Genomic DNA, 12,104 nt, shown 5'->3' with positions numbered 1-12,104 from the left:
TGTTGCTCTGTAGACCATGAGCTTAGTGCCGGGTTTGAGGTCGTGGTCTTCAAACACTCTCTTCCTTAGGCGACCGAAGGCTGCACTGGCACACTGAAGGCGGTGTTGGACTTCGTCGTCAATGTCTGCCCTTGTTGACAGTAGGCTCCCGAGGTATGGAAAGTGGTCCACGCTGTCCAAGGCCTTGTCGTGGATTTTGATAATCGGGGGGCAGCACTGTGTGACGGGGGCAGGTTGTTAGAGGACCTTTGTCTTACGGATGTTTAGTGTAAGGCCCATGCTCTCGTACGTTTCGGTGAAGGCGTTGACAATGGTTTGGAGTTCGACCTCCAAGTGAGCGCAGACGCAAGCATCGTCTGCATACTGTAATTCGACGACAATTCTACATGCATGCTGACAAAACCCAGCTCTACCTCACCACCACCTCTCTCAACGCCTCCATTGTCTCTGATTTCTCACGCTGCTTGTCCGACATTCAGTATCGGATGAGTAGAAACTGCCTCCAACTAAATATTGAGAAGACATTTTGTCCCCGCCACAGACTCTGTTCCCTAGCCAGCGACTCCGTCCCTCTCGTAACCATAGTAACATTTCCCAAGATGCTGTGTAGGAGCGTAATCAAACATAAAATTGACACCCAGCCACAAAAGGAGACAGGTGACCAAATGCTTCTTCAAAGAGGGAGGTTTTAAAACAATGTCTTAAAGGAGGAGTGAGAGGCGGAGAGATGAAGACTTATAGGGGAGATTTTCAACTTGCCACCTGTGTATAAAACTGGCATTGTGGTTCAGACAGCCGTTATGGAAATAATAATCCGACGGTTTCTATACCAGGCGGTCCACCCGCACTGCCTGTTTTATGCCCCAGCAGCATGCTGAAAAATCTATCTACCCTGTACAGTCTTTAAAAAAATAAATAAACATAAATTACCTGAAAAATGCTCAGAGTTCATTGTTACGCAGTTTACAAGTTATTATATATTTTAAAAATTCCGTAAGCCTTAAAACTTAATCAGAAGGGAAATGCTTTAACTGCACATACAATCAAGCAAAGCCCGTTCTCAATAAACAATCTCTTTGTTTACTTTTCGACAAAGGAAGCCAAGAATTGGATAAATACTTGAAAAGGAAAAAATAGACAGGGCTATGGGGGAAAGAGCAGGGAAGTGGGATTAATTGGATAGCGCTACCAAAGAGCCAGCGCAGGCACGGTGGGCCAAATGGCCTCCCTTCTTTGCTGTGTCATTCTATGATTCTATGATAGTTGTGGTGAATCACAGCTGCTGATAATCTCAGGCGTTGTCCGTAGAAGTTTATAACAGAATGGCAAACGTCAGCATTTGCTTGAAATAAAGCTTTGACAAATCAGGTCTTTTGGAAAAAGCAAAGAAACTCTCAAATCCTCTCAAATTAATCGAGGGTATCCTTTTAATCTTCAACTTCTGCTGATGTACAGATTGCCTGCTGGGAAATTCTACAAACTCAGCATGTTCAAAAGGGATCGAGTGGTTGATAGCTCTCTCTGACCATAGTGAGGTAAAAATATCCAGGCTGGGGCAACAAAGTCAAAATTTTAATGACACAAACGGCAATTCAATGAGTAAATTTAATCATGTTATCATGAAATAATGAATTGTGCTTTTTTTTGTTTAAATTTTGGAAATCAGAAATTTCAGTTACTGAACAAAATGGTAAATCAATTTTGTTTTCCAGAAAGGACATTTTGAGTGATTCGACTAATTCACCAACAAACTGTGAAGGTGAAAGTTGACATGAAATAGGATTATAAATGTTGAGCTGTTTTTCCTATTATATTTACATATGCAGTTGTTTGTTGAGGGAAAAAGTGTGTCTCAAAATTGTGACACAGGAAATAAAGTTTGTGGGCAAGGAGCATATGCTAGGTGTATGATCATTAATAGTATGTTGATATCAAACACAACAATTAGCATTTTATTTTGTTAAAAATTACTCCATAAATCAATATGTTAGGGTTTACATTACAACTTAATGTTTTGATCCTCTGATCATTTATCAGAATTTACATTGCAGTCAAACATTACAATTTAATATTAAATCTACATCACAGTTTAACATTAAAATTCATATTAAAATTTAACAATACAGCCTGATACTGCAATCTCTGACATTACAATCTAACATGACAATCAACATTACAATCTCTAACATTGCAATTTAATATTACAGTCAAATGAACATGATCTAACTGTAAAGTCTAACATTAAAGTCTAGCAATATAATTCAACAATAACATTTAACATTACCGTTTAGCATTATCATTTAACAATGCAGTCTAAACACAACCATGATAGGATCCAAAATAACAACAGAAAATGCTGGAAAAACTCAGCAGGCCAGGCAACGTCTGTGGAGAGAAAATAGAGTCAACGGGCTGGATTTTCCTAAGCCCCTGGAGTCGGGTTGGAGGTGTGCAGGCGATAAAAATCGGAGATCCGGGGGTCCCGACCCCATCCCGCCTCCAACCCGCCTCCATGTCAATTTCATAGGAGTCGGGTTGCTGACAAGTGCTGGAACCCGACTCCCAGAGGCGGGAAGGGATTAAAGGCAATTAAACTGCCTGTTAACAGGTAGTTTTTTGCCTATTCGCGATTTTTATTGCTGGTTTGTGGGCTTCCCGACAGCTCCAACCACGAAAAGTTTTCGAGGCGGGACGTAGGTCTGAGGTCTTGGAGGGGTCGAGATGCCCAGTGTTCAGGTGAGTGAGGGGTGCAGGCGTGCAAAGGTAAGTGTTTTGCAAGTGTTTAAAGTGTTTAAATAAGTTTAACTTACTTTTACTTACCTTTACAGGAGTCCTGCATTCCGGTGTTGGGAGTCGGCTGCAAGAACCACAGAAGCTCCGATTTTTAAAAAAAAATCAGCTTCTTGGTTTCTGCAGCAAAATGATTTAGTTTTTCAGTGCTTGACAGCTTCAAACAGCTGCTAAACACTGATATTTCATCTGCCAAAAGCTTTTGACAGATGAAATGTCAATTTCTGACGTCACCTGTTGCCGGGTGGCCCTTAATTGGCCTGCTGAGCCCACAGGGCGGGCTCAACAAGGTCAATCAGAGGAAAATCCAGTGGGTTGGCCACATCTCCATGGAGGCAGGACAACAAGCCCGAATGTGGGTTTCCCACCTCCAACCCGCCCCCGTAGCAAAATCCAGCCCAACGTTTCAGGTGAACCCTTTGTCAAGACTAAAGAAGCACAGGAAATGAAATAGATTAAGAGGCCAGGCTGGGAGAGAACAAAAGAGAAGAGACATTAAGAGGTATTCAAAATGAGACGAGATGGTGATAGGACTAGTGGAGACAAAAGACGGCTCAGATTAGGTGTGAAATGCGCTGGCAGAATGAGAGACAGCTGCCATGTGGGAGAGAGAAAAAAAAAAGGGGGGGAAACCAAAGCAAAGGTGTGGATAAAAAATATAAGTAAAAATGTACTTTTCGCTTCCTCCCCTTTCTTTTTTTTTCTCTCCCACATGGCAGCTGTCTCCCATTCTGCCAGCACATTTCACACCTAATCTAGAGCCGTCTTTTGTCTCCACTAGTCCTATCACCATCTCGTCTCGTTTTGAATACCTCTTAATGTCTCTTCTTCTCTTTTGTTCTCTCCCAGCCTGGCCTCTTAATCTATTTCATTTCCTGTGCTTCTTTAGTCTTGACAAAGGGTTCACCTGAAACGTTGACTCTATTTTCTCTCTACGGATGTTGCCTGGCCTGCTGAGTTTTTCCAGCATTTTCTGTTGTTATTTCAGATTTCCAGCATCTGCAGTATTTTGCTATCATGATAATAGGATCCATTTCACTAATGATAGACATCGCAGTTTACAATGCTCCTCACTAAGTACTGCGCTGACAATATATTAAACATATATATTTCTTACACTGTCAGAGACGCACAGTTCTCAGTGTGATCAGAACTGTATGAGAAGGGCTGCTAATACTGTAAATTAGTAAATATAATGTTTAGATTTTAACATTCAGGTTGTAGTGAATGCATATCAGTAATGTCTGTATAGTCTGTCATTCACCAGTTTCAAATCTCTGACTGTTGTACTGAGATTAATTTTAAATTTAAAATAAAATATAATTTGCAGAATATTCTGATGGAGTAGAATTTTCTCTTTTGTTGAGATCACTGAGGGATGTTACAGTCCCAATATCCAACCTTCTGTCAGTTCTAGCTCTCACAGAACCCAGACATTGATGTCTGTGAGTGAAACATTAGCATCACTTTTGTGATGAAGTCTCGCACCCAATAATATCTGCAGTAAATCTGCTCAAATTAATTTCATGTTGGATTCTTACAGCCAGTACAGGGAGGGACACCTTCAATCCCATAAATCAGGCTGAGTGACACCCTGCAGCACCCGGTCCCAGAGGACAGTGTGTGACCCACTGTATCACGCAATGCCAGAGAACATAAGCTTTTTTACTCATTTAATGCAAAGATACAGTTTGATTTGGGTTTGTACATGCATTGTCTAGCTGTGACATTGAATTTACATTTACTTATTCCTAACTTTACTCCTTTACCCCACCTCACATGTAATTCCGGCTGGTGTACTGTTACTGGGATGCCTGCAGTCTTCGGGGGTCTGACCCAGGAATCCATTGTGCAGTGGTGGTCCTAGTGAGAGGGCAGAACTATGGCAGATGTGTGAGGTCAACTACTTTGAGACTGGGAAAGACAATTTGGGATATTGCCTTAATAGGGAGAGATGAGGAGAACAATGAGGAGCAACGGGATTTAGATGTCCATGTACACAAAATCACTAAAATCACAGGTATAAAAAATAATCAAAAAGGCTAATGAAATATTTTTCTCAAGGGGGCTGGAATACAAAGAGGTGGAAGTTATGCTGCAGTTATATAAAGCTCTGGTTAGACCACACCTGGAGAACTGCGTTCAGTTCTGGGCACCACACCTCAGGAATGATATAATGGCCCTGGAGGAGGTGCAGCGCAGATTCACCAGAAGATACCGGGGCTTAAAGGGTTAAATTATGAGGACAGGTTGACTAAATAAGTCCGCTCATCTCCGTCTGAGTCTTTTGCCATTGTGCATCTTGCCCATTAATGTGGAGAGAGAAACAGAGTTAACGTTTCAGATCGATGACCTCTTGCCAGAACAGTTCTGACAAAAAGGTCATCGACCTAAAACGTTCACTCTGTTTCTCTGTCCACAGATACTGCTTGACCTGCTGAGTGTTTCCAGCATTTTCTGTTTTTATTTCAGATTTCCAGCATCCGTGGTATTTTCGTTTTGCCCATTAATGTGTTTCCTCCTTGTGAGGACAGTAATAACAACAACAACTTGTATTTATATAGCACCTTTAACATAGTAAAATGTCCCAAGGTGCTTCACAGGAGCGTTATTACACAAAAAATTTGACACCGAGCCACATAAGGAGAAATTAGGGCAGATGACCCAAAGCTTCGTCAAAGAGGTAGATTTTAAGGAGCGTCTTAAAGGAGGAAAGAGAGGTAGTGAGGCAGAAAGGATTAGGCAGAACTTAGGGCCTAGGCAACAGAAGGCACGGCCACCAATGGTTGAGCGATTATAATCAGGGATGCTCAAGGGGGCAGAATTAGAGGAGCGCAGATATCTCGGGGGGTTGTGGGGCTGGATGAGATTAGAGAGAGAGGAAGGGGCGAGGCCATGGAGTGATTTGAAAACAAGGATGAGAATTTTGAAATCAAGGTGTTGCTTAACTGGGAGCCAGTGTAGGTCAGCGAGCACAGGGGTGATGGGCGAACGGGACTTGGTGCGAGTTAGGACACGGGCAGCCGAGTTTTGGATAACCTCAAGTTTACATAGGGTAGAATGTGGGAAACCAGTCAGGAATGCATTGGAATAGTCAATTCTAGAGGTAACAAAGGCATGGATGAGGGTTTCAGCAGCAGATGAGCTGAGGCAGGGACGGAGTCAGGCGACGTTACAGAGGTGGAAATAGGTGGTCTTAGTTATGCCACGGATATATGGTCGGAAGCTCATTTCAGGGTCAAATATAGCACCAAGGTTGCGAACAGTGTGGTTCAGCCTCAGACAGATGTTAGGGAGAGAGATGGAGTCAGTGGCTAGGGAATGAAGTTTGTGGCGGGGACTGAAAACAATGGCTTCGGTCTTCCCAATATTTAATTGGAAAAAGTTTCTGCTCATCCAGAACTGGATGTCGAACAAGCAGTCTGACAATTTAGAGACCGTGGAGGGGTTGAGAGAAGTGGTGGTGAGGTAGAGCTGGGTGTCGTCAGCGTACATGGGTTGTCACTCAGTTCTGGTCCAGACAGTTTGAGTTTCAATCCTGCTAAACAGAAATTTCTAAAAGGAAAACCAGTTACCTAAAGTAATATTTAATTTTCCATTTAATTCAGTGTATCATGATGCGGAAGTGTTATTGGCTGCTACTATTTCCAATGACCTTTCAACCGCAAATCGAACCTTGAACACAAGCCACAATTCCACCTCATTGCCTCATGTCTCTATCTTTTATGGTCTGCAGTTTAGAGCATGGAGAGAAGCTACCACACCTATGAGTTGGTAGCATAGTTGTTATGTTACTGGACTAATAATCCAGAGATGTGGGGCAGGATTTTCATTGGGCCATGGAGGCGGGATTGGAGGCGTGTGGGGGGTTAAAATCTCGAAATCGGGGGGGCATGAACCCATCCCGCCCCCAATCCGCCTCCATGCCAGTTTCAAAGGAGGCGGATAATCGACCTGTGCTGGGAGCTGCCTCCCCGAGACGGGAAGGGGATTAGTGCCAATTAACTGCCTGTTAACAGGTAGTTAACAGGCAATTTTTAGCCTAATCCCTATTTTTATTGCTGAAGTCTGGGATTCCAGACGGCTCCAAACCACGCCAAGTAAGTGAGGCGGACCGTCGGGCTGAAGGGCTTGGAAGTTTCGAGATGTCCGGTGTTCAGGTGAGTGATGGGTGCATGAGTACAGAGGTAAGTGTGTTTGGTGTGTGTAAAGTGTTTAAAGAAATTTTACTTACCTTTACAGCCTTCCTTCCTTCAGGTCTCGGGAGTCCCTCATCTCACCGGCACAGAAAGCAGAACGGCCGCGAGCTGTCAAAAGTTGTACCATTAAGCTTTCTGTTCTAGAGAGATCTCTAAATCAGCCTGAGAGGAAGGAATTAACTTCGTGTACAGATTGTTAGTGTTTGACAGCTTCAAAGAGCTGTCAAACGCTGATATTTCATCTGTCAAAAGCTCTTGACAGATGAAATGTCAATCTGTGACGTCACCTGTTGCCGGGTGGGCCTTAATTGGCCTGCTGAGCCCGCTGGGCGAGCTCAACAAGGTCAATCAAGTGAAAATTGAGTGGGTTGGCCACAACTCGATGGAGGCGGGACTACAACCCCAAAAGATGTAGTCCCGCCTCCTACACACCTCCAGTATCAAAATCCAGCCCGTGAGTTCCAATCCCACCACTAGCAGCTGGGAAATTTAAATTCAATTAATTAAATAAAAATCAGGAATAACAAGCTAGTTTCAGTAATGGAGAGCATGAAACTACTGGATTGTCGTATGTCCTGGGTATGCTCTGTCCCACCAGAGGTGGCGGCACAGTGGTATACAGTCGGGAGGGAGTGGCCCTGGGAGTCCTCAACATTGACTCCGGACCCCATGAAGTCTCATGTCTTCAGGTCAAGCATGGGCAAGGAAACCTCCTGCTGATTACCACCTACCGCCCTCCCTCAGCTGATGAATCAGCACTCCGCCATGTTGAACACCACTTGGAAGAAGCACTGAGGGTAGCTCTACAGTCCTGCCACATCCAGTCGTGAATGGTGGATGACAATTAAACAACTAATGGGAGGCATAGGCTGCATGAATGTCCCCATCCTCAATGATGGCAGAACCTAGCACGTGAATGCAAAAGACAAGGCTGAAGCGTTTGCAACCACCTTCAGCCAGAAGTGCCGAGTGGATGATCCATATCGGCCTCCTCCTGAGGTTCCCACCATCACAGAAACCAGTCTTCAGCCAATTCGATTCACTCCACGCGATATCAAGAAATGGCTCAGTGCACTGGATACAGCAAAGGCTATGGGCCCTGACAACATCCCGGCTGTCGTGCTGAAGACTTGTGCTCCAGAACTAGCCGTGCCTCTAGCCAAGCTGTTCCATTACAGCCAGAACATTGGCATCTAACTGACAATGTGGAAAACTGCCCAGGTATGGAACTCTGCCCATTTCAGGTACCCAATGGTCCGGTACAGCTAGATGAGAAATAAAACTACCTTCTCCTCCTCAAAAGAGCGATGGCTGCTGCTGTGCCAACGTGACGTTTTCTTCCACTTCCCACACCAGTCACAATTCACAATTCACAATTCAAATCGCTTTATTGGCATGATAAGTTACATCTTATGTTGCCAAAGCATCAAAATACATTTATGGTTTAGCACATAAACGCAGTTCTATTCATACAGTGTATAAAGAGGTATATCCCTGAGTGTATAAATATACATTCGCATTGTTTATATATATTCTTTTCTTAGTTTACTGGTTGTCCCTCTGTTCATGGCAAGCTGTAACATAGTGTGCCGCCAGTGTTATACAGCTTCTCTCCTCTCCCAGTAGGAATGGGAGTTTTTGGTTGTCATTCAGATTTCTGAAATCAGGGCATATTTGTGAGAATTTTTGGTAGAAATTCTCCCTGATGCCCTGATATTTTCACCCTGCAGTCTCTCTGAGCGAGATAGCCAATGAGTGCCGTCGGCGCATGCTCACAACCAATTAGACTGAGCCCGCCCAAACTCATTTCACGAGGATCCTTTCATTCCATTAGGTGCATTCGAACCCAAGGTAGCGAAGAAAAAGGGCAAGCGTCCATCTAACTCCCACTGTAGGTTTTTTAACCCGCACAGGTTGATGGGTTTGAAGGGTCGGTTAACTCAAGGTCAAACTGTTGGTGAAATTGAAGGCAGCAAAGTCGCTGCGGTAGAACTGCAACAACTTGCCCATCAGCTGGGCCGAGAGCTGGCCAAAGTGCTGCTGTACCAGCCACCGGGACGACAGGCTCTCCTCCGAATCCTGGAACTCGGGCAGCTCCACCTCCGCCGAGAAGCCTAGCCGACGCAAAAGGTGTCTCAGCTCTCGGTCGAGGAGTCCGTGCGCGGCGACGTAGTCATACCGGACAAGACACAGGTGGCACAATTCGACCAGGGGTTTGCAGCTGGCGGCCGGTTTCAGGCCCTGGCCTAACACGCGTCGGACGAACGTGTCGAAGGACTCCCCCGCAGCACACTCGCGGCGGTAAGTGGCGAGCAGGCGCTGAAGGGGGTCTCTGATGAAGATAATTTTGGTGTACGATGCCAGTAGGCTGTCGATGGTGGTCATGTTGTACTGGCTCAGGTACTCGTGAGGCGCTTTTAACGGCATGCTCTCGTGCATTATCTTCTCCGCCTGGCCGGGCACATCGTTCAGGATCTTTAACATCCGGTCCCAGTTCACTGTGCCAACGTCAGGCACGTTGCAGTACACCAGCTCATGACGTTCGTTTACTTTGAGCCCCGAAAAGTAGCGGGGCTGGCGGAGCCTCTTGGCCTTCGGCCCTTGATTGCAGAATGACCTCAGCAGCTTTTTCCTCAGCTGCTGATTGTGGAGGAAGGAGTCAAACGTCACAGGCACGCTCACTGCCACTGAAGCAGGACCTGTAGCAGCAAAACAAATACATTACGTTGTTAAAGGGTAATATTTTTAAACTTCCTGCCATTTTGCCAGCGCTACTTCTTCCCGTTCGCTATGGTTCAGGAACACACTCGGGTATGGCTGATACCAATCGAGTCGCTGGTAGAAGCTTTTGCCCATCACAGGGTAGCTGCAGAAAGGCTCTGTAGGGCCTCCAATTGAGCATTATTCCAGGCCTATTTTCTCTTGCCCAGAAGTCCATTCCAAGTGTTGATTGACGTAAGAAAACTACTAGGCACTTGGTCTAAGCGTTAAACAAAGCTTTAATCAACTGTTTTACAACATGGAGGTCCAGTTGTGTCCTTCACTAGTTCCTGTTAAGAATGTCCTGCACAAGCTGGGCCCGTGCCCGAGTATTTATACTCTCCCTGGACAGCGCCACCCGCAGGCTGCTCAGTATTATTTCATAAGTCTTTCTTTCCTGAATGACGAGATTCATGTCATTGATCACTCTTTGTGTGAAGCGATACATCGGAGTTACAACATGAAAACAGGCCCTTCAGCCCAGACAGTCCGTGTCCGCGTTTACCCTCCCCGTGAGTAATTAGTTCTAATCACATTTACCCATCCTGTTCCCATATCCCTCCAAGCTCCTTTTCCTTCAGCCACCTATCCAATCTAATCTTGGATCTTGACATCATTTCTGCCTCAACCACTAACCCTGCAAGTGAATTCCACGACCTCACATCTCTCATGTGACGAAGTTTCTCCTGCCCTCTGTTCTAAATCTCTTATATTTAATCTTGTATCTCCAGCCCCTCATTCTTGACCCATCAGCTACTGGAATCAATTTGATTCTATCTACCCTATCCCACCTCTTCATAACTTTAAACACTTGTAGCATATCGCCACACAACCTGCATTGTTGGAACACAAAAATGACCCAATTTTTCAAGCTTTCCCTATTTCTATATCGTCCTACCAGGTAGATGAGCTTCTAAGATCTGTCCCTAAATTCACTTGTTCTAAAGTGGTATTTAAAATGAAATATTTTTCAAGAAGAAAGGTTTACAAACCTTTTTTCTTTCTTTCTAGAAAGAAGAGGCTTCAGGGTAATGTTGCACTCAATTATGCACTTCAATACAATTTTTGCCATGGGACTGTGGGTTTACCCAACTAATGAAGGAATGTTTGTCAAAGACTTTGACAACCCTCCGAGATCCCTGCGTTCCTCCAACTCTGGCCTCTGGTGCATCCCCCACTCCCTTTGCCCCGCCATTGGCGGCCGTGCCTTCAGCTATCTAGGCCCTAAGCTCTGGAATTCCCACCCCAGGCCTCTTCCCCTCTCCACCTTTAAAACCCTTCTTACAAGCTATCTCTTTGACCAAGCGTTTGGTCCCCTCTCCTAATGCCTCTTTCTTTGGCTCAGTGTCAATGTTTTGTCTGATTTACACTCCTGTGAATCGCCTTGAGACGTCTCACTATAGAAACATAGAAGATAGGAGCAGGAGTAGGCCATTCGACCCCTCGAACCTGTTCCGCCATTTAATGAGATCATGGCTGATCATCCAAATTCAGTGCCCTGTCCCTGCCTTCTCTCCATATCCCTTGATCCCTTTAGCCTTAAGAAATATATCTAACTCCTTCTTGAATATATTTAATGAATTGGCCTCAACTGCCTTGTGTGGTAGAGAATTCCACAGGTTCACCACTCTCTGGGTGAAGAAATTCCTCCGCATCTCTGTCCTAAATGGCCTACCCCTTATCCTTAGATGTTAACAGAGTTGTATAAATGCAAACTGTTGCTTCTCATGAAAGGCGTTTCCCCTTTAAAACAGAGGAGACTGGGAGGGCTGAGTGGCATCGGTAACATCCAGAATTGCATGTTGATTCAGAATACTACCCGGCCCCTTAAAGAAAGAACGATCCCCCTGCAATACGCTACGCGGAGCTTCTGGCTGTCGTCTTCAGGGGCCCTGCCGATTATTAACTCTCGGCGCGCAGAAAGGGGGTTTCAAAACATACCTTCTCGAGCAGCAGAGGAAACGTCCGACCTCCACTCTTTACATAAGAGCCAGCCCAGATAACCCAGGAGCAGTAATGTGGCTGAAAGCCGTCCAGGGAAGTCCATTGTCTCTGTGCTTTTTACTCTGACCCTGGCCTGAGATCATGTAGCACAGAATAAAACACCAGCTCCGTATAGATTCAGCCTCGGGCCCACATCTTACAGGCAGGCACGTCACAAATCATCGATTCCCCCATCCCCACCCTCAGTTATGTGCTGTTTGTTTATACTATCTCTTATGATACTGTTTATCTTAGCCTGAATCAACACAGCACAGCACAAGGACACTGGCCCCCATGAGTTATTACTTTGTATTTTATAGTCACAACTTATCGTAGAATCTTACAGTGTAAGAAGGAGGCCATTCGGTCCGC

General features: G+C 45.0%; 2 protein-coding genes across 4 annotated transcripts in view; one reads left to right on the top strand and one right to left on the bottom strand.

Moving 5' to 3' along the window:
* xdh (xanthine dehydrogenase) overlaps positions 1 to 4,124 on the top strand; it is a 194,205-nt gene extending 190,081 nt beyond the window's left edge. For all 3 annotated transcript variants that reach the window (XR_015079622.1, XM_085997953.1, XM_085997952.1), the window contains one exon: positions 1,713 to 4,124. The gene's annotated coding sequence lies outside the window, so the exon portion shown is untranslated. The remainder of the gene's footprint in view (positions 1 to 1,712) is intronic.
* Positions 4,125 to 7,424: 3,300 nt separating this feature from the next.
* On the bottom strand, positions 7,425 to 11,826 carry LOC147113094 (carbohydrate sulfotransferase 9-like). Its single transcript, XM_085996262.1, has 2 exons — positions 11,691 to 11,826; positions 7,425 to 9,688 (listed from the first exon to the last, which is right to left on the bottom strand). Exons 1-2 carry the CDS (start codon positions 11,794 to 11,796, stop codon positions 8,925 to 8,927), a joined length of 870 nt encoding a protein of 289 aa, XP_085852388.1. The 5' UTR covers positions 11,797 to 11,826; the 3' UTR covers positions 7,425 to 8,924.
* Positions 11,827 to 12,104: the final 278 nt, after the last annotated feature.

Source organism: Somniosus microcephalus, chromosome 9 (assembly GCF_052327205.1).
Source record: "Somniosus microcephalus isolate GS21.2 chromosome 9, FLI_Smic_1.0, whole genome shotgun sequence".
NCBI lineage: Eukaryota > Metazoa > Chordata > Chondrichthyes > Squaliformes > Somniosidae > Somniosus > Somniosus microcephalus.
The sequence above is the reverse complement of the archived record's forward strand: the minus strand, read 5'-3'. Positions and strand labels throughout refer to the sequence as shown.

Excerpts from the sequence above, each read along its gene's own strand:
- LOC147113094 (XM_085996262.1), bottom strand. The coding sequence starts at position 11,796 with ATGGACTTCCCTGGACGGCTTTCAGCCACATTACTGCTCCTGGGTTAT. Across the intron at positions 9,689-11,690 it reads TTCCTCTGCTGCTCGAGAAG|GTCCTGCTTCAGTGGCAGTG; the intron begins GTATGTTTTGAA and ends TTGCTGCTACAG.